At 40.8% G+C, this 27,908-nt stretch overlaps 1 protein-coding gene across 3 annotated transcripts in view; it reads left to right on the forward strand.

Moving 5' to 3' along the window:
- The first annotated feature begins 4,170 nt into the window (after window positions 1-4,170).
- Window positions 4,171-27,908, forward strand: part of nipbla (NIPBL cohesin loading factor a) — a 41,332-nt gene continuing 17,594 nt past the window's right edge. The window contains exons 1-25 of one of the 3 annotated variants that reach the window (XM_088296035.1): window positions 4,171-4,537; window positions 10,431-10,502; window positions 11,519-11,670; window positions 11,766-11,931; window positions 14,744-14,844; window positions 14,933-15,044; window positions 15,813-15,976; window positions 16,595-16,743; window positions 17,849-17,939; window positions 18,065-18,286; window positions 18,358-18,597; window positions 19,339-20,069; window positions 21,159-21,372; window positions 21,459-21,629; window positions 21,870-22,043; window positions 22,137-22,298; window positions 22,381-22,487; window positions 22,577-22,663; window positions 22,832-23,063; window positions 23,281-23,432; window positions 24,886-24,966; window positions 25,059-25,159; window positions 25,232-25,361; window positions 25,433-25,515; window positions 27,030-27,162. In XM_088296035.1, coding sequence (XP_088152161.1) covers window positions 11,607-11,670; window positions 11,766-11,931; window positions 14,744-14,844; window positions 14,933-15,044; window positions 15,813-15,976; window positions 16,595-16,743; window positions 17,849-17,939; window positions 18,065-18,286; window positions 18,358-18,597; window positions 19,339-20,069; window positions 21,159-21,372; window positions 21,459-21,629; window positions 21,870-22,043; window positions 22,137-22,298; window positions 22,381-22,487; window positions 22,577-22,663; window positions 22,832-23,063; window positions 23,281-23,432; window positions 24,886-24,966; window positions 25,059-25,159; window positions 25,232-25,361; window positions 25,433-25,515; window positions 27,030-27,162 — 3,867 coding nt within the window. In that variant the 5' untranslated portion in view covers window positions 4,171-4,537; window positions 10,431-10,502; window positions 11,519-11,606. The remainder of the gene's footprint in view (window positions 4,538-10,430; window positions 10,503-11,518; window positions 11,671-11,765; window positions 11,932-14,743; window positions 14,845-14,932; window positions 15,045-15,812; window positions 15,977-16,594; window positions 16,744-17,848; window positions 17,940-18,064; window positions 18,287-18,357; window positions 18,598-19,338; window positions 20,070-21,158; window positions 21,373-21,458; window positions 21,630-21,869; window positions 22,044-22,136; window positions 22,299-22,380; window positions 22,488-22,576; window positions 22,664-22,831; window positions 23,064-23,280; window positions 23,433-24,885; window positions 24,967-25,058; window positions 25,160-25,231; window positions 25,362-25,432; window positions 25,516-27,029; window positions 27,163-27,908) is intronic. The other 2 variants (XM_088296044.1, XM_088296052.1) reach the window with 2 other exon arrangements.

Raw genomic sequence — 27,908 nt, forward strand, 5'->3', positions numbered from 1 at the left:
TTGACTGAGTGTGAATGGGTGTTCGTCTGTGTGTCCTGCGATTGGCTGGCGAGCGATTCAGGCTGTACCCTGCTTGCCACCTGAAGATAGCCGGAATAGGCTCCAGCATGCCTGCGACTCTCGTGAGGATAAGCAGATCAAATAATGAATGAATGGGTGGATATTTTGGGTGTTATTCAATACAATTCTACCCCCAAATTAATAATGTAGGCTATTTTTTCCATGTCTACTAATTTTTTAATTATTAAATTCTGTCATATTTTATATATCTAAATACTAATAAAATTGTTATTTTATTTTTATTTTTTTTAGTTTACTTAAATTTGAATTTTATTTTTGTAATTGAACTAATTTGGGTTTTGTTTAGCAGATTGACTGTTGACGCAGCAGGATTTCACAAACTATGGGTCATATTACTCTACCAAGAGAAAAAAGAAACTGCCCTAATCTGTTTTATTGATTGTCAATGATAAAAGGGGATTTTTGTTTCATGTTTATTGTGATCCATTTATGACTTTATGTATAGTATGTCCACGATATGTTTTACTAGGTTTGATTGACAGGAATGTTTGTGGAAACTCTGTTTTAGAGGATCATTTTATGTAGATAAATGTGTATGTTAACTAGTCAAATCGCAAAAGGTCACTTGAAGTTTATTCTGCTACAAATCGTGTTATATTTTAAATTGTGATGTTGCGAGCCAAATTATTACGATATTTCAGTTGTTGCTTTCACGTCCTCAGAATGTACAGTGTTTGTAACTGTAGGTTGTATAATGTTTTGTGAAAATAAAGGGAAAAAATAATGTTCATGTTGTGTTTCCAATTACTATTTAATTTGTTTTTTTACATGTCGGAGGCGTCAAGTCCAGACCAGAACATCTCAATCTGGCGCCTCCAGTTTGGACTCCCAACCTTTCAGTCACCGCCATCCTTCTAAAGTTCTAATTTGTCTCCAAACCAAACAGCTCTTGTGATTCTACTTTCCTTTTATTTAGCTGGTCCTCCTCGCAGAGGAATATTTTGTCACAAACTAACCCGAAGACTTTCCTCCACCTTTTCCTCCTGTCCGCACTCCCCATTGCTTTTAACGATGAAGCCCAAATTGAAATCCTACACCTACTTCACCTCTCCTACTGTACTTGTTACCTTACTATTCCTCCATTTTATTTGCTCACAGGTACAAAAAAAATATACTCCAATTTTGGAACTGACCTATGTTTACTTATATAATAACTTCCACTGAGATAATACAAACTTTTGACTCCCACTGCCTTGAGTTATTAACAGAATTTTGGGTGCATGATTTTGCTATTTAGTCGTCAAGTGACCACACAAAAGATCCATCATGTGCATCTTTATTGGGTGTTTTCTTGTAAGACTTGTTAAAGTGTCATAATGCTGCATTGTATCATGGATTTAACGCCCGTTTTGTAAGTGTTTTGGTAAGCACGTTGGGTGAATCCTGTCCCGTTTTTTTCCTTTCTCTATTCCATCTTAATGTTAGTCCAGTCAGACGTCGCCATGTAATGATGTGCTACGCCTCACTTTATTTGAGAGAAGCTTTTTCCTCTACTGGGCGCGTAGCTGGTATCTCACTGAGTACCGAATGTTTGTGAATTTTGGAGTTTCGTCAGAGTTCGTATTTGCGAAAATGTTCAAAAACCTTCGCAGACGTTTACTCATCAGTGAGATGTGACTGAATTCACCAAATGACTAAAGGTCTTACCAGCAGGGGGTGCTAACAGACTATAACGTGGTTTTAATGTTCATTTATTCATTTCATTTTTATTTTTTTAGTTCACGTGGTTTGATTTTCACGAAAAAGATATGTATGTTTTTGTATTAATACAGTACTTTCGGTTGGGTAGAATGGATTATTATGCGGAATATTGCTTTTTTTGTGCGGTTTGCGTTTGGATTTTTATTTTTATTTTTATTTTTTTTGGGGTGGGGGGTAACTGATAAACCACAAAAATAATGATTCCGCCTTACCAAAATATACTTCGAGGGTCTGCGTCATATGCTTGCATTGTAAAACTTCGTACACTGGATGACAAGTGTCGCAATGCCAAAGTAATATGGTTTAGGCTGCTCCATCCCATACTCCTTAGGTTGGAAATGCCTTGGCTTTCTCAGGGTACTCCGATTTCCTCCCACATTCAAAACACATGCTCACTGAAGAATAAATGGTCTCTTGCAAGTACATTCAACTCAATGAACGGTTTAATTGTGTCAAGTTCCTTTTGTTTGATACTTAGTTGAAATAATGTCTTAATAAAGCAGTGGAGAAACAAAGTTGGACATTTCAAGGCAACTAACTTTGATAACATTTGAAGGCAATTGAGCTAAATGTTGTAAGTTTTGCTGTTGTGAAAATTGGCTTTCCTACATTTCACAACACAGAATGCTGTCCCTTTTATTGAACCCCAACAGAAAGAAAACAACTGGCTTGCTTTGTTGCACTGACTAGCATTGTTTCCATGAATGTATTTAACATTTTCCAGATTTGATTATGTTGATGTTTTGGGCCCCAAAATGTATATTTATACAGTGTTTAAATTTGGTATTTTGATTTCTCCAATAAGACTATTCAGTAAACATGATTGATAATTTAATATTATCTTCAACCAGGCCAAATAAATTCTTCTGAGAGACAAAATTATTTTCAATACTATTCCAAATAAAACTGAAATACCAGATGAGCTGTATCAAAATAGGTGAACAACCGTATTAGGACATTTGTAAAATGGGGGAAACAGTTCACATCAACTATTTCTTAAATCTCTATTATATAAATTTAAACTGGATATGCATGGATTTTTTAAATGTGTTTCTCTGACTTTATCCAGGAACACGACATTTTTTTATATATTATTCACAAACACAGTGTAACAAAGTAATCTATAGGAATACCTTTCTGGAACATGCGGTTCATATATATCCGTGGTTCTTTACATGAAATCATGACTTGATGGAAAAGTTTCTCTGCAGGTGTGTGTGCCTCTTGTAGTTTTTGAAAAGCATATACATACATTCGAGGTGATGCGACAATCAACCTGTCATTGACTCCAGCAGTGACGGGAATGTTTGGCATTTTCCAAGAACTAGATTATCACTAAAAAAAATATTTTTTGTTGCAAAAGAGATCTCACCATTCTTTTGAAACCAATATTCCATAAAAAGAGATTTGCGCTCACATTGTGAATGAACGTCTTTGTTTTAGCAAATAAACCTGTTGTGAGTTGGAAAGGTATGCTTTTAGATGAAAGATTTAAAGCAGCTGTTTGATTGTGAATTTGCAGTCATCTGAAGCATGGTTTCTATTATCCATCTTTTATCAGAGCAGTTTATCCTCACAAGGGGCGCGGGAGTGCTGGAGCCTATCCCAACTGCCTTCAGGCTGCAGGCGAGGTTCACCCTGGACTGGTTGCCAGCCAATTGTAGGGCACACATAGACAAACAATCGCACGCGTTCTTAGCTCGTGACAATAATATAGTGTACAATCAACCTATCATGTCTGTCATTCTTTGGGGGATACCGGAGTACTCGGAGAAAATCCACGCAGGCAAGTGGAGAACATGCAAACGCCACACAGGAAGGCTGGAGCTCGGACTCGAGCCCTGAAATGAGAGGCGGACGTGCTTAATCCGTCGCCCACCTTGCCACTCAATCTTTACACAAATGATAACAATATTGAATATTCAATGTTGTCATTCTTTTTGCCATTTTTTAGTGTGTGTGTGTGGGGGGGCAGGGTTGAATACATTATGCCCATAAAACATTAGTTGTCAAATATCCAGAAATGGTTCACCTGTTTTACTTTTTTTAAAATTGTATTTATTGTATTCCATTTTTTTCAATTTACTGCATGTTCGTTGGGATAACTTTAATAGTGAACTTTCGAATCACACATGTAACCAATTTCCTGATATTAAATGATCAGATTTATAGTTACATTTGAATATTGATAATGCGTGATATTGTTGCACTGATTGTTGGCTGAATCAAGAAAGTAAAATGTTGTTTTTTTTTTAAGTTGTCTTAGACCGCCCTCTAGCGCACCGCGGGGGAAGCGTCGCGTGGCATTTCGTTTTGGCGCCGATGGAGGGAGTCACTCGTGAGATCTTTGCTCAAGTCAGACGACGGCACTTCCGGTCGGCATTTTGTTCTACGAGAGGAGGAGAGCCTCTTTCGGCCGATCGCAACAAATCGTCACATTTCTCCCTTTTACGCTCGGAAAAAAACAAGTGGCTCGCCCTCGTCGCACGCGTCAACCGCGACGCTGAAGAAAGGACGTTCGCCTCGCCGAAAAACGTGGAACTAATTCGGCTGCGAGTTGTGTGACGGAAGAAGGAGCAAACCGAGCCCGACCCCGGATTATTGTTGATAGCTAGTGAGCTAGCCACCTAGCTCGAGCGGGGCTAGCTCGGCGAGCCAATCCGAGTTCCTTCTGGAGGAGAAGAAAGGGGGAGCTAGAGATACGGACACAAATCCAGCTAAAACATTCCCCTCCCTTTGGGCGCCACATCCGAAGGTAAATGCACTCATCACCGTGCAGGTCGGTTTTGAATGAATTTCGCACTTATTAAGCAAAACAGGAGTGTTCTGGGGGGGGGCACTCACGACGTCGTTAATCGGCGACCGGGAAGGGAACGGATGCTAGCGGGGCTAGCCGCGCCAGCTAGCTAGGTGTGTTTTCGCTCTTGCCCAGGCGCACGGCCTCGAAGCTGGATGTCACTCGTCGAAGCCCGCGGACCAGATCCCACAGCGGATGCCAACAGCCCCACCGTTTCCTCCCGAAACTCGATGAAGCCCCTCACCTTTTAGCCTCATCGTTTCGCTTCCTTTGCGCGAACGCCACTGCAGTGTTTAATATTATGCTAACTTCATAATATCCTAAGCTAGCCAGCATTAGCCGAACCGAACAAGCCACCGAGTCGTGGGAGAAAACCGATCCGCGGAGTGAGCTCTTTTGCACCGCTTTAGTTATCGCGGTTGGCTTGGGCTTTAGTCAACAACTTAGTGAAAGTAATCACTTGATGCTTGAAAAAAACGGACAATGACGAATTTGGCGTTATCATTTCAACGTGTGCCAATTAAATCCGAATTAATTGTTCGTCGTAGTATATTTGCGTTTGTGGTCTGGCGATGTTGACGATTGCAACCATTCACGGCGCATCTGCTCCCCTTTGTGCCGCTCGCCTGCCTGCCTGTCACTCTCCCAGCTGTCATTTTTAGCCCACGTCCTGCTCGGAGTGGGAGAACCCCACAGACGTGCTACTACGAGTTCATGTTTACTACGCTTCCCCTACCCTGATTATTCTTCGCTTGCTGGTTTTCTCGCTCTTGCTTTTTTCTTGCGCATTGACTCGGCCACTTAACAATTTGCAACACTTGTTGCATTTTATTGCAAGTTGTTCAGATATGTGCGAAAACACCGTTTGGGTTCTTATGCCGCTATAGTGGAAGCTTAAACATTGAAGCACTTTTTGAGTTCTTCTTTTTTGGGGGGCAGGAAATTGCATTAATCAGTTCCGAGTACCAACAATCACTATCTAGTGACTGTTTTTAAGCTTTATAGAACCCTTTTCGTCTTGAGACGTTGAGAATGATACATAGGCGTGTTTTACGGCATTCTTAAATGCCATACCAATTGTAAAGAACAAGTAATTAGATACTGTTTTAGTAAATTAAATCACCCCTGTATGCATAGCTTTCAATGAAGTTGACTTGGTGATCTTTAACTTTCTTAACTGTCATACATGTGTAGAAAAAGTTAGTGAAGCACTGTACTTTATAGTAAAGAAAATGGAAAAACAACAAACATCCTTTGTGTTGTGTGAAACTAAATTGAACACTATATGATAAAACTGAAATCAAATGAATACACTTAAATGGGGAGGGACCCATCGGACACAAGGTGAGCTACTTTATTAAACATCTGCGTTTCACCTCTCAGGGCTTCATAAATTAATACAATTTTGACTATGCCTAGGTCTATTATTTAAGGCAGTCAAATTGATTTATTGAACTTTTTTACTATGTCAAGTGCAGCCCCCCCAAAAAAAGACTGGTACCATTCATAAAACCTAACTGTCATAAGTGTTGAAAAAATGTTGCCCCCCCCCCTTTTTTTTTAAACTAAGAGTAAGCAGTCCTTAATTGCCATGGGTGGAATGTAAAAGAAAATTTAATGTACTGGGGGTCCTTAGTTTACAGTGATACTGAAAAACATGAAAAGGAGGGATGTTAAACACCACTTTTTTCCATACCGATACCAGGACTAGTGCTCAACTTTTGAATAGTCACAGACACGATACCGGATCTGATACCATTCGTATTGTGATATCTAAAATCCCCCAAAAGATATGCCAGATAATTTTAAACATTTACATATCCCATTGTACATTTTCCCTTAAAATTGCATTAAGGTAATGGTAATTTTCTCTTGTGTTTTTTTCATTTGTTTATAAAATACATTATACACATTTTCTCCACCTATATTTTGTGTAAAAAAACAACAATAAAATCAATTTAAATTGTGAAATGAAATAAAACAAATAATCTTATAGCTCGAAAAGTTTTAATCAAAATATTTGGTTGTACGGCTTCTTCTCAAGGAATACATTGCAAAAAAAATACACTGAATACAATTTTGCTTCAAGTAAATTTTAGGAATAGCTGCCATCTAATCAGTGTTTTGGCAAACCAAGTTTAGGCATGGCACAATACCACTTATTCATGACCGATACCATTAATGCAGTATGGAGGATCGTCCGATACCGCTCCGATACCCATCTAATTCTCTTTTTGTCACTCTAAAAGTAGTTAATAATACATGGATATAATTTGCTTGACGCATCGAAAAATGCCACGTGCACTGTATGACTATTCTGGTCTCGTAAAGACAGAAGGAAATCACAATATAGTCATGTGTAACTACTGTTTATTAAAACTTAAATCTCACATTTGTTATAACAGCACTAACAAGGCAGCCCAAGCCGCACCATTCAAAAGTTTGAAATACAATCTAAGTGCTACTAAGTGCACATATTTAAATTGAATAAAACAATCCGAGTGTACAAACAGAAAAGTCACATTACACATCAATGACGCTGCATACTTGCAATAATTAATTTTCTGTGTTATCCATCCCAATCATTTGATGATGATTCAGTTGAGGATATGTATCGGGTTCATAAAATCTATTCCATACAGATCCAGTAATTTTGCCCTGGATCGGATCGTTCCATTCCAATTTGCCGGTGTTTAATTCAATGCGACGTCTCAGTCTGAACACTGGGTGGCACCCACAAAATAACAGCAATGACTTATAAGAAGAATAAGAAATCTGATGTCTTGTGCTAGTGTTTTCCTGAGCTGTTAATATATAAATGCGATATTGAGAAAACTTAAAACACAAACCAAATTTGAATGTTGAATGTCCAGACAGTGGTGATCGAAGGCCTCCACCTGCACTGATTAGAAACTAGATGCTGATGCTAATGCGCACCTCTGACTGTCACGTCAATGATTGGCAAACTTTTCCGTTAACTTGTTGCAAAAGCTCACGCCCTTCCACTGGCGTTATATGACATGCAGTAGCAGCCCAGGTCAGCAGCACTGGTGGCAAGCAACATTCCCTCCAAGACAATGCGTGTGCACTGAAAATGAAAACGAGCACCGACCAACCTAAACAAAGTAGTATTTTTATTTATTTATTTTTTTAAACAAATTGACGCCTTCGTCACGTGAAAATTACATTCCACTCCACTGCAATGTTTATATGAAGTCGATTTTATTGTTCAGGTCTAGTTAGTAATGGATTGTGGCACATTCTGACCTCGGTGCAAATTTGGTTCTCGTTGCTGCCGTTAAAAACAGTACTCTGTCGTAAACTGAGGACACCAGTAGAGTAAAATTAATCACCCCTTGGTTATGACTCAAGCTTTAAAAATCTCCTGTACTATCATGTATGCTTGGGAAACGCCGGCCGCATTGCATCACGCGCACGATGCGTCTGCGACATGTCTGCAACACATGCCGGGCACACGTCAGAAATTTTGGGCGTGTGTAGGATGCAGTGCGCATTCTCTCTCATGATTGGTCCATTATGTCACATCCTGTGATGACAGATAGCGTTCCCCGGCTCGGTTCTGTAAAGGTACTTGATATGTCCCCACTGAGGAGAGCAGCCGGTTGCTGCTGCTGCTGTGAACTAGCTTGGCAGTGGCGTGGATGTTGTATGTCAAGAAGCCTAGATAGGCACGTACCACTTTCGCCACCACCTTCCTTATCGATTTCGCAATGCAATAAAATGCATCATCTCGTCTTCTTGGACCCTTTGTTCTAATCTGCACAATATCCATTGTTGGCGCTATCGCTTTGTTTGTTGCCCGGTGAAGTAAAAACACAGACTGGAATTGGCCAGAACACTTGTGGTGTCCTAGCCATTCTTAGCCGACTTGGAGTTAAACTGCAACATATTTTCAAAACAATGTGTGTGGGTTGCGCACGGGTAAAAAGGTAAACAGTGCGTGGCATCGCCGCATTAACGTTTGCGTGGGCAGTGAACACGCGAGTATGAAGAAGCTTTAAACTACTGTATTTTCACAACCATTGGGCGCACCAAAAGTGCCAATATTTCTCCAAAATGCACAAGGCACCCTATAATACGAAGCGCCTTATGTATGGGTGATTACAGAAACTACAATTACAGAAATGGGTGAGCGTTCTAATGAATCAGCTTCTTTAAACAGATGTGTTTTGAGTTCTGACTTCAAATGAGAGAATGAAACATTGTTACTGAGGTGGGATGGGAGAGCATTCCAGAGGCGAGGACCTGATCAGCTGAATGCTCCGCTCCCCATTGTGGTTCTATGGTCAGATGATACAGGCAAGTGTAATGATGAGGAGGATCTGAGAGTGTGAGAAGGAATGGGAAGATGGAGGGGGTCAGACAGATATGAGGGGGAGAGTTTGTGGACGGCCTTGAATGCCAACAGGAGGGCTTTGAAGTGGATATGTGACTGTATGGGTAGCCAGTGAAGCTGCTGGAGAACAGGAGTGCTGTGGTGCATGGAGGCGGTTCTGGTGATGATGCTGGCAGCTGAATTCTGGACTATTTGTAATTTATGGCGGGCTATGTGGGGGAGGACAAAGAGAAGGGAGTTACAGTAATCAATATGGGAAGTGACAAGGCTTTTGATCAGAATGGCGGTCGAGTCAGGGGCGAGCGAGGGACAGAGAGGATTCATTTTGCTTATTTGGAAATAGGATGGTTGGATCATGTTGTTGATGTGTGATTGAAATGATAATGTGCTATCAAGAATGACAGAGTCTTAACCTGAGGTGAGGGTGTGAGAGAGGAATAATCAGTATTGAGACAAGCTGCTTGTTTTGGTTAGTGTGGATGTGATGCCAATGTAGAGATCTCTGTTTTGTCATTGTTTAGTTTAAGGAAGTTTAGGGTGAACCAGGATTTTATTTCAGCAATGCAAACAGCGAGAGTAGTGGGTTGGAGGGTAAATGAGGGCTTTGTGGAGAGGTAGAGCTGAATGTCATCGGCATAGTGGAAATTAACATTTACGGAAGGTATTGCCTCGTGAAGGAAGGTGGCTGATGAAGAGTAGGGACTATAGGGGACAGAGCCATGGAGCACACCTGTAGTGACTGATTTAAATGATTGAAGCTGAATCAACTGAGTGCGGTCCGAGAGGCAGGATGTGAGCCATTTGATTTGAGTATGGCTATCGCCAATGGATGACAATCTTTTAAGGAGAGTGGAGTGACGGATGGTGTCAAAGGTCGCACTCAGGTTGAGAAGGATGGCGACTTGTCCATAATCAGTTTGCCATGAGAAGATGATTATTGATTTTTATGAGTGCTGTTTCAGTGCAATAATATTGGCGGAAACCAGGCTGGAAATGTTCTTCGAGATTGTTTTGGAACAGATAAGCGTGGAGTTTGAAGGAGTTGGCACCAAACTTAATGCAATGTTGTGGGGATGGCAGAAAGTTTTAGAAGCCTTAGGGACTGTTCCTGTGCCAATAGAATAGTGTATAATGACTGCGATAAGGAGAACCATAGAGGGGATGCAGGATTTAACAAGGTGTGTGGGCAGGAGGTCAAGGCCACAGGTGGGTGGATGGTTGGGGGTTTCAGGATGAGTTCAGTGAGTTCTAATAGTGTGCTTGGGAGAATGAGGTGTGATGGGAGAGAAGGGAAAGTTGTTGACTGTTATTATCCATTTTAGCTGTTAAAAAAAACTGAAAAGAAAAGACACAATTAGAATGTTAAATATCTTGTCATTCTAGTGTATTCAATTAAATATATGTTGAACATTTTACACAATATGCTTATATGTAGTCTGTATGGCCCACAATCTCTGGTTTAAGTGCAATTTATTATTTTTATTTTTTTAACAGATCATAGGAGGATTTGCTTTCATCTGAAATGTCACTGTGTTCTCCTGTGACGGCGCAGCATTCTTCAACCAGGTACGATGATAGTCGCCAGTGCTAATTCATCCTTGTGATTATTCATGATGAAAACATCTCTCGTTTTGTGTTTTGGTTCTGAGAAGGTTGCCGTCAAGTTCAGTATTTTTTCATGTGCTGTGAAAAAGACTGCACTTCTCATCTTTGCATTACACAAAAGTCTGGTAACAATGTCTTGACTCCTACTTTTTGGACAAGAGTTTTTTTGGGCGGGGTAATATTTATATTGTACACCTTTGTTATGTTTTGTGGGCATGCTTTTCTTTTGCACAATTCAATTAAATGAAAATGTTTGGATAAGATTGACATTTTTTCCTGATTAACTGTGAACTTACTTGGAGTTCAAGAACTTAAAGAATAATACAAGATAATCAGATGCGCATATATAATTGATTTCATAATATTCATAACATTGACTGTGCGCTAGGGATGTAAAAATTCATCGAAAATCGATTTAATAGCGATTTAATCTGCTCAAAATATGCATCGACACAAAAAAATAAAAGAATCGATTTGCAATGCAATGTTTATCAGAGCTGCTCACACCTACGCTACTTATTACGATGTACACTTCCCTTTCATAGCAACACATCAGTGATAAACGAGCATTTATAAAGGAAAATTGTTGCGGCTGCTGCCCGATTTAATTGACAATAACATAATTTCTGATATAGCCAGCTGTAGTTAGCATGCACAGGCTCAGGAGATTTGATTTCTGTCACAGATGTACGTCACACATTTTATTCTTTAAACAATAACTTTACAAGGGTAAAAAGTTAACCTCTGTAAATAAAATTAAAAAAAAGGAAACATCGCTTCATGGTGTCTATTTATGTCACATAACTTGTGTATATTCTATTCCCACATTCAAGTTTTTTCTGCTTAGCTCGCAAGTGTTTTCAAAAGTCAAAGAAAAAGTGCAATTTTAATCCTTTGATTAGTCCGGTTCCGCTGTACAGTGCTTAGGCGATTCTCGGTAAATCAAATCCTAAATCCAATTTAATTTCCTCCCTCAGGTGTTAGGAGATGTGAGGACGGGTGTCGTCCATCGGCCCCCCCGATCTACCTGTGTATCAACACACTCCCCCCACCCTCACCTCAAGCATGAATGGGGATATGCCTCATGTTCCCATCACCACTCTTGCTGGGATCGCGAGCCTGACAGACTGTTAGTAACACCCTGTGTTTCCGTTCTCGGCACACCGCTGCTGAATCTCCTTTTGATGAGTACATGACACCTCATTTTGTCATCGTTCATTGCAGTGTTGAACCAGCTTCCCCTTCCCTCCCCCCTCCCGGCTACCACCACTAAGAGCCTTCTATACAATGGGAGGATCGCAGAGGAGGTCACCTGCCTACTGGGCTGCCGGGACGAGAATCTCGCCTCCCAGCTCGCCCATGGCCTCAACCAGGTCTCCACAGAGCACATGTAAGTGGCCATAACAGTGTGTGTATGTGCATTATAAAAGCCGCCCTCTAAACAATCTTAGTTGTATCCTTCCTCTACAACGTCTTATTAGGACTGTCAATGAGCTGAAGCCGATCCCAGCTGACTTTGGGCAAGATGCAGGTTACTCAATAAACTGGTCGCCGTTCATTTGCAATGCACATATACTGTCGTCAAACAAGCATTCACACTGACAATCACACCTGTGGACATTCTAGAGCAGTGGTGTCCAAACTACGGCTCGTTTTTAGTGGCCCGCGGCTTATATTAAAAATACCTTTTGACATGGCCCCCAATGCTCTTTAAAAAAAAAAGTGGTAGAGGTAATTCAGAGTAAGCAACATTAGAAGTGTGCTGGTCAGAAATAGGAGCGGGGGTAAGTAATGGTCATGAACACTCCTACCAATAATAAACTTCTCGATAATCAAAGACACCATTCTTTTAAATAGCTTTTGGTGAATTTGATATTAGATTCATCGACAATTGATTAATTATGACACCACTACTTCACTCCGACCGTTCAATACCGAATCACTTTTCAAGTTTTGTGTTGAGACTATGTATTCATGCCTGTACCCGAAAGTGCAGGTAGGACCAATAGACCCATGCCTAACACAACGTTTATTACATGTGTATAGTCAGCGGTTGAGAAATGAAATATTGCTGAATGATGTACGACACACAAGGCACAACAGATCGTTGTGGGTTGAGCGTTCTGACTAAGTGAGTTTATCTTGGCACTGGGCATACTCCATAGCATTCTCAATAGACACGTGTTATCTTTAGGAGCCAACTGATCCATCGGTTGGCCGATTTGAATGAGCCAATTTGAGCCCTTTTCAAAATAGTCATCAGTGTTTTGCCGGTTAAACTCTAGCAACAATGGTGGATTATTGTTACGGTGGTGCTCCAGAAGCTGCTCAGCATGATATTGTTTTACAGCAAACTCATCTGCTCCTCTGCTCCCACCATCAGCAACATTTGGAGATGGAGAACATCTATGTAAAACATGTTCTCAAATCTGCCGCGTATAGAAACCCCACAAAAAAGTTTCACCTTAGTTTAACAGTTTGTGTGGTGACACACAAATTTCTTGAGATGGTTCTGTGAAATGCAATTCTGTCAAAGTGACATGCAGTTTTTGACATCCCAGGTTTTTATTGTGCTTCACATGAGTCACCACTTCCAAAAGAAAATACAGGAGTAGGAAAAAAAATTATTTAGCATTAAAGGGCAACATATATAAATAATGTTTTGGCATTAAATTCCCTCATTTTGTTTAATATACTGCAAACATGTACGGCCTAAATCTAAAGAGCAATTCATAATTTAATGCTTGTTTGCATGTCTTTGTACTGAAACAATTCTGTAATTCATATATTTTTTGTGTTAAGGTACCAGAAAAGTTTATATTGAAATTTTGTTTAAATTGTCAGTTATCAAAATTTTCCCCTGCCAAATATCAGAAACAAGATCTGCCGAAAAACCTACCTTTACGCGTCACTCGACTGTGGTTTGTCTAGCAAGCATTTTCTTATGATCAGGACAGAAGAGAAGCTTGGTCGCTTGTTTTTTCTGAAAAGTACTGGACAGGTTTCAGCAACGCTTGCAGACAGAAAAAGGTCTGTAAACAGTTTTTTACTCCCTCATCAATGTAATCACCGGTGAAGCTGAAATAAAGATAAAAAGATAAAGATGTCCTTTATTAGTCCCACAATGGGGAAATTTGAGGTGTTACAGCAGCAAAGATATAGATCACAGAGTCGGCGGCGTAATGTAGCCGTTAATGTATAACATTAGCAGCAGACATTCATAAAAAGCATACAAATATACACAGTATAAACGTATCTAAGTGTAAGGAAACACTCCTAATGCCTGTCCATTATACAGAGGGGGAAACGCTGTAATGATAAAAACTACTGGATGATTGAAAATACTGCAATGATAAAAATATTGCAATGATAAAAGTACTGTAATGGTAAGAGTACTGAAATGATAGAAAAGTACTGCATGATAGAAAATACTGCAATGATAAAAGTACTGCAATGATAAAATATACTGCAATGGTAAAAGTACTGTAATAGTAAAAGTACTGCAACGATAGAAAAATACTGCAATGATAAAAGTACTATAATAGTAAAAGTACCGCAATGATAGGAAATACTGCAATGATAAAAGTACTGTAATAGTGAACGTCCTGCAATGGTAGAAATACTGCAGTGATAGAAGTACTGTTATAAGAATACTGTAATGGTAAACAAAATACATCATTGGTCAATATTTAAGTACACCATTGGCTGAAAGTACAGTAGTAGTGTACATTGCATCCTAGGACTGCACAATTGCACTAATGCCCTCCCGTTTGTAGGCCTGACCCAATGTTCTTGTCAAAAAGTCTGACAGCAGTCGGCAGGAAGGAGCGGCGAAATCTCTCGTGTAACAGTCTATCACTGAAGGAGCTGTGGAGTGTTCTCAGAATGTCATTGAGTGGGTGCATTTACACCTGAGATTTGATTGAAAGAAATGCGTTTTCAAACTCTAAACCGGATTAATTTACAACCGTGAGTGGGTGAAAGCGTAACAAGCGTGCACACACATGCAGTGTGTCAATGCAAAAGGTACAAAAGGGCAAATTGCCTTGGGCAGAGCGTTGAACATACCTAAATGTAACTGCTATTTCTCTACATCTCAGTGGTTTAAAAAAATCATGGGTTTCAATTTCTTACCTGCTGATACGTCCTTGTCACACTTACACTGAAATTGGCCAAATCTTTTGTTTTGTATGTTATTGCAGTGAGCTAAAGGACAACCTGGGAAGCGATGAGCCCGAGGGAGACGCGCCACTGCTGCTGCAGACAATGCTGGCCAGAAACCCTGGCATCTTCAGGGAAAAAAGTACTCCCCTCAAAACCGTATAACTTTTCAGTGGTATTGTAAACACAAGGTTCAGCGTCTCAATGAGTCCCCCTCCTTCCTTGAACAGATGTTATGCAGCAGCCGATGGTACAACAGTACAAGATCACCCAAAATTCCATGCATAGTCCGGCCCAGTCGACAAACTTTCAGCCGGCAGCAATTTCTCCCAATCCTTCAAGGTAGGTCAAAACACAAAATTATCTCTTCATCAACCAGTTGAAACAGAATACAAACTATCAAAGTAAAAAAAAAAACTAAATTAACAATTCAATTTGTTTGGGCTTTAAAACAGCAGAAAAATCATTGTGATTGATTATATTCAGAATCATTTACTTTTTTGCCCTAATTTAAAAAAGTTCATGGGTATTTTAAATAATAATAATAATAATAATAAATAATAATGCAATCACAATTTATGTCTATGGAGGCAGCACTTAATACACAACTTCATTTTTATGTAGCATATGCACATAACGAGAAAACAAAACAAACCCAATGCAGCTTTGACAAAATTAAAGGGGTGGCACCCCTGTGAGGGATTGTGTGTGTTTTTCTGCATAACAGTGGTTAATTTTATCCTGGTTAATTGGCATCTGGTTAATTGGAGTCTTGGCAAAGTTTATTATTCCTTGGGTGAAATAACTTGCTGCAAGGGACCTCTATTATGTAAGTTAGAAATGCAGAAGGGGAAAGTTTTTCTTTTTTCTCCCCACCAACCATTTCGCGTATTGTGCCCGGCCCAAACCGTGGTGCTTGATCCGTATGGATCACGGGTCAAAGATGATCCAAGACACCAGTAGTTGGCAGGCACTCTATTTGTATACAAATCAATAATTGTCTTAGGGGATAAATAGTTATCTGAATCTAAAAAAAAAAAATCCTTGAAATTATGTACCCTTACATTATCGTTCTCACATTTGCCCTTTGCATTCCTTTTTCCCTTTTAGTCGTTTCGCGCCCCCTCAGACGGGCTCTAGTAGTCGCTACTTGGGCCAGCAAAGCAGTCCGGTTCCCAGTCCTTACACGCCCCAGAGCCCCGCCCCTGGTTACATCCAGCAGTATCCGCACCAACAACCACCCAGCTACAACCAACATCAACAGATACAGCAAGGTAAGTCTGACATCACTTTTATTATTCTATCAACCACAAGTTCCGTGATTTAATAACTATCCATCACCACCTTTTCATATTGGCAGCAGTCAACCATTTATATTAATGATGACAAGGTAGCATGTGCACGCACTGCAAGCACCACAATAAAAGCCTAATAAGGCATTGCTCATGACCTTTTTAGTCAGGCTTTTATTTGGAAGTTGACACTCAGTGTGGTGGCGGCGACTTAACATAATGCTTAATATGAACAATCGTTGTGGTTCCTGGCTTGACTTCGATTTGTGTTGTGTCTGTAAACACGAAAAGTGGGACTGAATCTTCTTCATGCAAATGAGGATATTTCTCTGTGGGGTTATTTGGTTATGTTGGTTCCATACGATGCGATTTAATCATTTTGACATCAGTACTAGATGCATTTTACAAAAGCATGCTCACTGCTAATTGTGCTCGTGTCATTTACGTGAAGTCTCTATTTGAGTTATCCGGTCACAGGTTCAATAGGTATGGCACCGCACATTACATTTTTACGAATTGCATAAACTTGCTTCTGGTGATTTCACAGGGTAATACTAAAGGTTTTCACAACTCAATAATATGATGTTTGTTTTCTCAAAGTGTCTGTGGCCAGTCCGATGGTTCCGGGAAGTATACGAAACATCCACGAAGGCAAGGTATCAGGGCCGATGGCCAACGCTGCCAACCACCACTCAGACAGACACGGCACTGAAGACTACCTAAACATTGTGCACCGGCTGGGCAGTGAGGTACAACAAACTGTTAAAATGAACTTTTCGGTTCCAATAGATGTTTTTGAATGAACCAGAAAGAAAAAGTACCATATTATACAGACTAAAAGCTGCGACATTTTTTCCCGCTCTTTAAACCTTGCTGCTTTTAATGCAATGCAGTTTATCAATTTTTTTTTTAGTGATCTTCAAGCCATCAATCTATTCACCCAAAGTCTGTATGCATAGCAATGTCTGGTTGTTTAAGGAAGAATCTTGAGTTGTATTTTGTGCGTGTGCATGTGTGTGTGAATGAGATACATCGAAAATCTATTTAAACTTCTTAAAATATGCATCAATGTAAAACATAATAAAATCGATTTGCAATGCGCTGTTAACCATAGCCGCTCTCATGTCTCTGCTATAAACTCCATACGCACATTCCGTTTATTACTTGACTTGACACTAAAGATAGAGGAGCACAACATTGTGGCCTGCACATGACTACCTAATTGCTAATTACCTGAGATGCCGACATCCCACTTAATGTAAGATCATCTTACTGCTCAGGGAACTCATTTAAAATGTGTGATAATACTCTACACCAGTGGTCACCAACATTGTGCCCGCCGGCACCAGGTAGCCACGAGGGACTACATGAGTAGCTGTGGGCCTGTTAAAATAAGGAATATGGTTTTCTCCAATAGATGACCCACCTTTGACTACTTTGAAGACATTTGTGGTTTACTGAAATGAAGCGAGAACTAGGTGTCTCTTAGGGGGATAAAGGCTGGGTTGTACAAATGCATTATTTTGTCACTTTATATAGTCATCCCCTAAAGCCCCATCCCGCCCTTATTGGAGACTCCTTATTTATCCCTCTACATTCAGACTGCAATTGAATGGTGCTTGTGCAAAGCCAAATCAAAGTTTATCAAAAGTTGCTAGATTTGTAGCTAAATGCCTTTTTGGAGACTTCTCTAAAGGCATTTGATCGGTCGGCAACACTATCATCAAGGAACTGTTCATTTATAGGTGGAGAAAATCTGTCTCGGGTGGTTAATGTTAACTTTCCCCATCGTTATGTAATAGTGATTGTTTGTATACAAACACTTTAAATCTGCCTTATGTATGTTTTACTCAGGAGGGTGACTCTGCCTTGAGAAATCCAACGTTCCCTCTGAGGTCACCGCAGTCTGGCTGCTCCCCCGCAGCGGGTGAAGTGACCCCCAAACGTAATGAATTGTTTTCTATAAGACAAGCATTGCTCGCATGTGGGATTCAAATGTTTATTCTGTTGGCATGGGGTCCCCCCTTTTTTTTTTTTTTTTTTTTAAATTTTGTCCTACCGCCCCCACAGCGGGTTCCCGTCCCCCACTGATTCTGCAGTCGCCGCCACCGTATGCGCCGTCGCCAAGGGATGGGGTACTTGACCAGAAACAACAGCTCCAGCAACGCAAGAAGATTCCTGTCGTAAAAGAAGAGAAAGACATGTACGACATTGTCAGCTCGCCAAACAAGGACTCCACCAAACTCACGCTCAAGTTGTCCCGAGTCAAGTCGAATGAGTCTGATCCACCAGGTAGGCAAGCACACACTAAATCTGAACAATATTTAAGAAATTAGCAGACTAATCGCTGCCTTGTTTTTCAGGTGACATTGTGCCAGGCATGGACCATAACTCTGACAATATGGAGGCGGAACTGGGCTTCCAGCAGGTGCCTGTTCTCCAGCAGAACCTGGGAGCCCGCCACCAGCAGGCCGGGGGTGGCGCTGGTCTCCAGCCTTCAAGTTCCCCTTATGACGAGGTGGAGCTCGACGCCCTGGCTGAAATCGAGCGGATAGAGCGCGAGGCGGCAAGCGAAAAGTGTTCTAAGGAAGTCCAAGATAAAGGTGCAGCGGGGGGTTCACTAATAAATAAATGAATATATATATATATATATATATATATATATATATATATATATATATATATATTCAGTTATTTATTTATATATTTATTATAATATATTATATATTATATATATTTATTAAATATATATATATATATATATTAATTAGGGCTGGCAAAATTAAAGCATTAACTCAAGATTAATTTTTAAAAAAATTCCCGCTATTAAATATTTTAACTCAGTTTTATTCAGCACCTCATCTCAGAACAAAACACCCTGCTTAAGTTACCACCGGGCCTTGCAAACCAACAATGCTGGAGTGTGGTGCTTAGAACTAAATGTACTGTAGATATTTTGAGAATTGTTTCTAAGAAAAGTTCCTGGAAATATGACTCAATTTCAATCGGATTCAAGGATCAAAGAAAGCTATTAGAACAGTTTATGATTTAAAATACACTCAATATTTGGTGATTTTACATTCATTACATGATATTATTCAAGTAAATACCCGTTAAAAGCTTCACAAAAAACGGTAATAGAAAAAATGCGATTAATCACAATTCCTGTATTTTTTTGGCGATTCATTAGTTAAAATTTTTTTATTGCTTGCCAGCACTATATATATATATATATATATATATATATATATATATATATATATATATATATATATATATATATTAATTAATTAATCAATCATGGAATCTAAAATGTTTTTGTTTTTTGTTTTGTTTTTAAACAGACAAGCCACTGAAAAAAAGGAGACAAGACTCCTTCCCATTGGAGCCAGGTGCCGGAGGACCCGGTGGTCCCACAGGGGCCCCAGGAAGTGGACCGGCCGGAGGTGGCAATGCTGGCAAACTGACACCGCAGGAGGCCACGGCAGCAGGGAACGGTGCCAGTCGTCCTCCCCTTATGGTGAGCATCGACCTCCAGCAGGCAGGGAGAGCTGACGGCCAGCTTGATCCCTGTCTGGCTGCCCCTGTCCCAGCCCTAGAAGCCCAACGCTGGCCTGAAGAACCGGCTAGCGGGCCCGCTGCCGTAGAAGGTTCTGACACCGCCTCGCGTTTGAAACCGGAACTACGACCGGAGGTCATCAAGAACAGGGTTGATAAACATGACGGCAGAGGAGACACTCTGGAGTCGTCCAAACACAGACACGATGACAAGTCTTCAGACAGGCGGGCGGAGATGCCAAAGTCGTCGGGCCGAGGGGAACACGGATGGGACAGGGACAGGGTATCTGACAAAGATAGGAGACATCGGAGCGAAAGCGGCAAGGCCCTATCAAGAAGTGACCGAGATAGGTCCGGCTTTCGGGCGTGTTCCGTCGGAGAACCTGGTCGTAGCAGCCATAGGCAAGACGGTCTGAAGCCGGCAGTCGCTCCCTCCGGCGCTAAGTTTCCAGATTCTTTCCCCGCTCACCTCCTGGGAGGACAAAGTGGTGCACTGAAGAACTTCCAGATCCCTAAGGTGATCTGGATCGACCCAAACAGCAGTAGCTACCAATCATTCAGTTGTCACTGCCTGCAATCTCACTAAATCATGCCACCGCTCTCCCTTGTTTTCACATTAGTCTTCCCATTTTTAATGGTTTGATTTGTATTGGGGGTTATTTTTAATGCATTAATCTGTCCACGCCATTTTTAAAATAGCTGTTTTGTGTTTTAATAAAATTGAGCATCCAGTGTATAGCTATGAGCAACAAAGCGCAAATCTTAAAAAAATACTCCACTGAAGTTCCTCAAACGTTATCAAAGCACGGGTGGAGAACCTATGGCCCGTGGACCACACTTGACTATTTCAAAGCTTTACTTTTTGTCATAGCAAATAGCATAGCATAGTTGGACTGGAGTATTCCTTTAAGTATTTGTCACTAGAACTGAATTAAAAACTAACATCAGAGTTGCTTAGTTCATCAGTGTGCACCATTGACACTAGAGCTGTGCAATATGGACAAAAGATGACACCCTGATATCGGTCATTTTGCATTCCCATAATCATAGACGTATATTATATAAGAGACATAAATAATAATATTTATTTAAAATTATAATAAATGAATAGCATTTTTTGTCATCTTTTCTCGGTTTATTTATAAAATCCATATTGTTCATAAACACTATTAAATTAATATAATATTCATAAATCTAAAATGAAACTCAACTATCCAGTGACTAAATAAATAACAGTTAAAAATGTCTTGTAGTGCAACCACTTTTTATGGTATGCAGCAAAGTGAAAAGAATTCAAATAAATTAAACACGGTGCTTCAAGTAGCATTCAAGTATGTTTACAAATTATTATTTGGCAGAGGAGACGAAATTACAGTATTCCCTCAGTGGTGACACGTTAAATCTATTAAACTGAACAACTGATGATTATAAGGTACAATAGATGTTTTGCATCGCATGACCAATATATATTGTTATATTGTACAGCTCTAATTGACACTGTACCATTTCATATTTTTGTATGCAAAATCCAAACTATTTTTTTTTTTTTAGATCAATTGGTAGACCAACACTGTGGAGCATCCCTAACTGCTTCCTCTTCTTTCAGATCAAGCGCGACAAGTATTGTGGTGTTCAAGTCGAAAGTCAAGTGTGGGGCCAGCCAAAGGTGAAACTGGAGCGGCTGGGTCTTGTGCAGGACTTTGAGAAGAGGCCCAAGCCTGTGGTTGTTTTGAAAAAGCTCTCGGTGGACCAGATCCAAAGAATCATTCGTCACAGCAAGTCCGTAAAGAACCGGTTCTCCTCGGGAAAATCTGGCAAAAGTAAGAAAGCGGTCAATGACTACTCATCAATTGGTTCTATCGCGTCCTCCTCTATTCCATTTAAGAAGATCTTTTCTTCTGTCCAGGTGGCATGGACCCGGCCGTTTTGAAAGAACTGCCCCCTGAGTTGCTTGCTGAGATTGAGTCGACCATGCCCCTCTGCGAACGAGTCAAGATGAACAAGAGGAAACGGAGTACGATCAACGAGAAGCCCAAATACGCGGAGGTCAGCTCGGATGACGATGCAAACGGCGAATGTGAGTCAATCATCTGGATTCTTCTTCCTTGAAAGCATAGTAGCCGTTTGTCTAAGTATTTTTAAATACATAAAGGACGCCAAAGATTTTAGTGACTTAAAAAAAATATGCATAAACTCACCAGAGCTACAATTTATCTAGCTGTTTTTGCCCTGATCCCCGATTACCTGATCGGCCCCAATCTCTTGGTCAGAATCGGGACATCGCTAGTCTTAGGTACATGTTCTTGAATGTCCATAGCCGCAAGGAAGCGCCAACGTCGTGATAAAGACAGGACTTGGGACTTTGAGGAAAGAGAGCGTCGGATCTCAGGCGAACATCGGAGAAGTGGTTTCAAAGAAGGCCGGCGAGGTTCGGGCAGCCGCTACCGGGACTCCTCGGAAGACGAATCCCCACCTCCCAGCATGAGCGATGGTCTGTTTTCCCTTGCGTCATGTTTGTCCCCTTGTATGGCTCGGCTAATTTTGTCTTTACTAATGAGACCAACTAACAATTATTCTTGTTCAGTTGCCAGGAAATTGAAGATGAAGGAGAAGCAGAAGAAGCGGAAAGCGTACGAACCCAAACTCACACAAGAGGAGCTTATGGACTCATCCACGTTCAAGAGGTTTTTAACCAGCATAGACAACATTCTGGAGAACCTGGAGGATATTGATTTCACCACCATGGGTAAAGTATCAGAGAGCTGACTGAGTCAATACAGTGTAGAAGCTCTTCTTTAATTTGCTCTCACTAAGTGGGTTGTGTCCAGCAGCAGACGATGATGAGATACCTCAGGAATTGCTACTTGGGAAACACCAATTAAACGAACTGGGCAGCGAATCTGCCAAAATCAAAGCCATGGGCATCACCGGCAGGGTACTCATAACTTTAGTTGATTTGAGCTACATTAGTTGGTGAATCACATTACTCTATTTTTAGTGTTTTTTTTTTTTTCCTTCATTTAGATCCCATCCGACAAGCTGGTTAAGCTGCTTAACATACTAGAAAAAAACATTCAGGATGGAGCCAAACTCTCCACCATGATCAACCACGTAAGTCCCCACTTCGTAGACTTACTATGTACTGTATAACCTCATCTTGGCCTCCACACTACTAATGACTCAGTTTGTTTCTGAGTCCCCCAAATACTGTACATAGACACAAAAGAAAATAACACCTGGTTAGAGACAGAAAAAAAAAGTTTCCCCACGTAATCTCAGGACCACGATGCCGAAGATGAGGAGCGGCTGTGGAGGGACCTCATCATGGAGCGAGTGACCAAGTCAGCCGACGCCTGCCTCACGGCTCTGAACATCATGACGTCAGCGCACATGCCGAAGGCCGTCTACATTGAGGACGTCATCGAGCGGGTGCTGCAATACACCAAGTTCCATCTGCAGAACACACTCTACCCACAGTACGACCCCGTCTACAGGGTGGACCCGCACGGCGGTGAGGATTGAACTGTTGCCATCTGGAGAGAAATAGTTCTGTCTCTCGCTCTCGCTCTCTGTGTCTCTCTCTCTGTCTCTTTCTCTCTCTATGTCTTTGTCTGTCTGTCTGTCTCTCACCCTGTTTGTCTGTGTCGCTCTGTCTCTTTCTCTCGGTCTGTCACTCTGTCTTTCTGTCTCGATTTAATCTTATCTAATCTATCTAATCGTTGATTTAGGTGTCTTGTTGAGCTCCAAGGCGAAGCGTGCCAAATGTTCCACACACAAGCAACGCGTCATCATCATGCTGTACAACAAAGTGTGCGACATCGTAAGCAACATCTCCGAGCTCCTCGAGATCCAACTGCTCACAGACACCACCATCCTCCAGGTAAAGAGCTCGAGATAAATTGTGCTTTCTTGTCTGGGTACATACAATGGAACCTCAAACGTTAAAGTATTCAAGGGACACTAAAAATCCATTTGATCCATCTCAGCTAATGCACGGAGGTTGAAAAAGAAACACTGTTTTAAGGCATTAGCCTCTAAATGACGTCCCCATTCTTTATCCTATTTTCAAAAGGTTTGTATCATCAGAAAACATGCTGATTACTGAACCTGACAGCGCATCTTAATAATGTCAGTCATTCTTAAGTCCAAACTTAAATTGGTGAATACTCTACACAAAATATGCATAAAAATTATATTATTTGCACATCGGATTGTTAAAATAAACCGTAATGAATAAACGTAGCAGAGCATGGAGACGTTTTTAGTTGATAGAATTCATGAAATTGTTGTTGGAACTAGTGCCATTGGTGTTAACACAGCAAATCTCCATGGGTATATATTTGTAATCTTTTAGGCAATTATTTTGTTTACTATAAATGTCAGGAAGTGTTGTTTTACATTTGTTTTCAGAATATACACAAATTTAAGTTTGAAGATATTGATGAACCACACATTTGTGTGACCTTTGATGTACAAATTGGTGCATACGCACGGTTAGTGAATGACACCCATATTGAGCCCCAAACCCACCAAAAGAAAGAGTAGGTTCAACTTTTACCAAAATAGTTTGTTTCCAGCTTTTCAGGAGTAGGATGGGATGGGGTAATTTCACCCAAAACACCTGTTTCTTAACAAAATGCGCAGAAAACAAGCTTTTTGTGAGAAGAACTTTAAAAGAAAAAATAATGGACCTGGTAAGCAGCGATTTACCCCTTAATCTTTATCTTCAACTCAAAAGCTATGCTGCTCTCAAACACAAAAGTGGTGCAGCGCTGCATCAACAGTTTGCTAGTCATTACAATGTTTTACAAATCTGCATTTTATAGACTAGCTAAGCGAGATCCTCTTCTGCGCCTACCTTGTTAAAAATGTACTCGTATACAGTTGGGTTTATAAATGTTGGCACTGACACAATTCTCATCATTTTGACTCAAAATATCACCACAATTAAATGAAATGAGCAAGTTGTGTTTTAACTGCAGACTTTCAAGTTTAATTTGCGGGTATTTACATTAAGATCAGGCGAGCGGTGACAGGAATGACAACCGTTTGTACATATATATGCCTCCCACTCTTCAAGAGACAGAAGGTCATAAGGAAATTGACAACCACAAATCAAACTTTTACTTTTTTGTATTCGGTTGCGAATCCTTTGAAGTCAATAACAGGTTGTAGTATGGAAGACAAAGACATCCCCAGATGTTGGAGTTTATGCTTGTTGATGCTCTGCCCGTCCTCTACTACAACTGTCTTCAGTTCCTGCTTGTTCTTACACTATATTAATAATACATTTTCTGTTGTTTTTACTTCATTTTTGTTGTACCCTCCCTCAGGTTTCTTCGATGGGAATCACTCCATTCTTTGTGGAAAATGTCAGCGAGCTGCAGCTGTGCGCTATTAAACTGGTTACAGCGGTAAGTGTTTTGACATTTACCCAAAAACAACACTCAAAATTCACAAGTGCAAAACTGTTCAAACGCTACACTTTAACATTTCTCCTTTCCAGGTGTTCTCGCGTTACGAGAAGCACCGGCAGCTCATTCTGGAGGAGATCTTCACATCACTGGCCAGGCTGCCCACCAGCAAACGCTCCCTCAGGAACTTCCGGTATGATGAGATACATTGACAGAAAGTAATGTGAGGCTGCGATACTGATCCTTGCCGCCATACTCTTTCAAGGTTGAACAGCTCTGACCAAGATGGAGAACCCATGTACATCCAAATGGTGACTGCCTTGGTGTTGCAGCTCATTCAGTGCGTGGTCCACCTACCCAATGACAAAGACACTTTAGAGGAACATGACAACAAGGTAGGAGAAATGACACACATTCCTACCGGCTTGAAACATAGTACAAGCATGTTCATTGTATTTATTTTCAGGTGGACCAAGATGTGTTGATTACAAACTCATATGAGACGGCAATGCGAACAGCCCAGAACTTCCTCTCAGTATTCCTCAAAAAGTAAGCAACTCCTTTTTCATAGTTTTTGGTTCGAATGATGGTGTTATATACATGATTATAGTGGGACCTGCCAAGTGGAACATCCCCGAATCTCGTTCAATGTTCTTGGTAGACTCTCCTCTAACTTACAATCGAAGCATGTCTCGCTCTCCTGCGTGTGGGACTGTGGAACCACTGTGAATGTGGATAGCCTCGATGCTATGAGCTCAGATCGCATGCCAGCGAGCGTTAAAGGGGCACTTCACTGAGAATAACATTGGCACTTATATAATAGCTTTGTGTGGGAAAATGCTCCCCCCCTAAAAGTCTCTTTAGTGATTTGAGTATTTTTTTGTGATGAGATTTTGGAGAAATTGGCACACCCCTTTTGGAGCTTGGCTTATTTTTTTCCTGTTTCAGCGTCTACGTCACAGTAGGGAGGCAAGCAACAGCATCATCTATGTACCTCTGCTCACTTCCACAGTTCCTCTTTCTCGTGTAAATCGGCCATGGAGAGGTCAATCTTTTGGATATGTTGAAGTGGTTATTGGTCGGGATGTCCACATTATTTTTTTTTGCCAATTGATCAAAGTTTTTGGACTCTATAAGCAAGGAAAGTACAATGATTTCCAATTGGGAGTTTGTAATCTGTACCTTTACTGACTCTCGGCAGACCATGGGGAGAGCGGACGGGGGCGTGGCCACATTCCTCATTAAAAGTTGTCACTTATTTCCTAATTTTTCCAAAATTGATAGATTAAAAATAAATAACTAATTTCAGTTTCCTGATTAAAAAATTTACAAACTGAGCTTGTTCGTGAAAAATGGGCCATCTTGGGTCTTGTCCTCCTTTAAGCAACAACCAACTAATTACAATAAACTACTAGTATCTAATAAAATCTCGAGTGTTATTGGTATGAAAATCAATTTGTCACGGCATTCAGAAGCAACCCTACTGTATTGTACTGCCTGGCTTCTAGCATTATTGTTTGGTCTGACAGCCAGTTCTCCAGTGAGCGTTTTAACCCACAACTCAAACCACGTAACTGTAGCAAAGTAGAGAACAACCGATAAAATCGCGCATGTCACTACTATGAAACACAAATATACATTTATATTTATCTTTCCCGCTTCTTCTCGTTCGTTGATGTCATTTCTGCAGCCATTGTATTTGTCGCCATTGGGGCGTGTGTAGAATCTTGGGAGGTCTTGGTCTGACTTGGTGCTGAAGGGACATAGACTCCATTGTTGGTGGCCCTCCTCTACCCCTAAAGTTTACGTAGAATTGGGACACGTCTTGCTTGTAGTGAACGTGCATTTCAAGGGGGAAGGGACAAAACGCGGGTAAGAGGTCATATTGGGATTGGATTAGGATGTCTGCCTCACACCCTCCCGCTAACTATCGAAAATGAATCGATGGTTGAATTGTTCCACTACCGAAGCACCTTTGGATATTCCATTTTCAAAATTCTGATTAGGCTTTCTTACACTTTCCATTTGTGGTCTCATAGTGTGTTTCCCGTATTCTCCCTCAGATGTGGCAGTAAGCAAGGAGAGGAAGACTACCGGCCGCTGTTTGAGAACTTTGTCCAGGACCTGCTCTCTACGGTTAACAAACCAGAGTGGCCTGCCGCCGAGCTGCTACTCAGTCTGCTCGGCAGACTCCTGGTTAGTGTCATCCATTTTTCGGTTAAATGTTTTCGGCCTTCTTATAGGGGATCCTCTGAGGTTCTTTTACTGTTGTTGTTGTTATTGTAGAATTACATGGCAGGCGTACTGAAATTGTCTCATGGACCTTGTTCGCTGCTTGTGTCTCATGCATGGATGCACGCACGAATTGTCAAGTGTAATTCAGCTGTTTACTTACAGGATGAATTGCTGCATCCTTCATGTTTTTATGGGCACTTGCCTTTGTATTCGCACTCTGGGATCCCACTTACTTACTTTCTATTTTAACTTTGTCGCAATGAAATACACCCCCACACCCCCAGCGCCACTCTTGCTCGTCATTGTAATGCAAGGCTTACATGATAAACGTTATATACTTTATTGCTATTTGAAATTTTCAGCGTAGTGTGGGTAAGGGTTTATTTGGGTTTGACAATGTCGCCACTGCATGCACCAAATACATGGTTCCACTCCAGTAACTGGCAAGTGTAATTGGCATCTTGAAGGTGAAGTTCTGTCACCATGAGTGAATATACAATTTTATGTTGTATTCATGGTGGGTAATATATGCTTTTCCATTCACACTCACTTTTTTAGACTTGAGACTCAACAAGTAGCCATTCGCATTGTCCCGCCACTCAATGCCCCTCCCCCCTGTCCCTATTTCAGTGAGTCTGATAAAAGAGGCTGTCGTGTTTTCACTAAAGAATGCCACAGACACCCTGGTCTTGTTTTCCTTTCTTCTT

Source organism: Idiotropiscis lumnitzeri, chromosome 1, assembly GCF_059441095.1.
Source record: "Idiotropiscis lumnitzeri isolate Australia: NSW breed Sydney's pygmy pipehorse chromosome 1, RoL_Ilum_1.0, whole genome shotgun sequence".
Lineage (NCBI taxonomy): Eukaryota > Metazoa > Chordata > Actinopteri > Syngnathiformes > Syngnathidae > Idiotropiscis > Idiotropiscis lumnitzeri.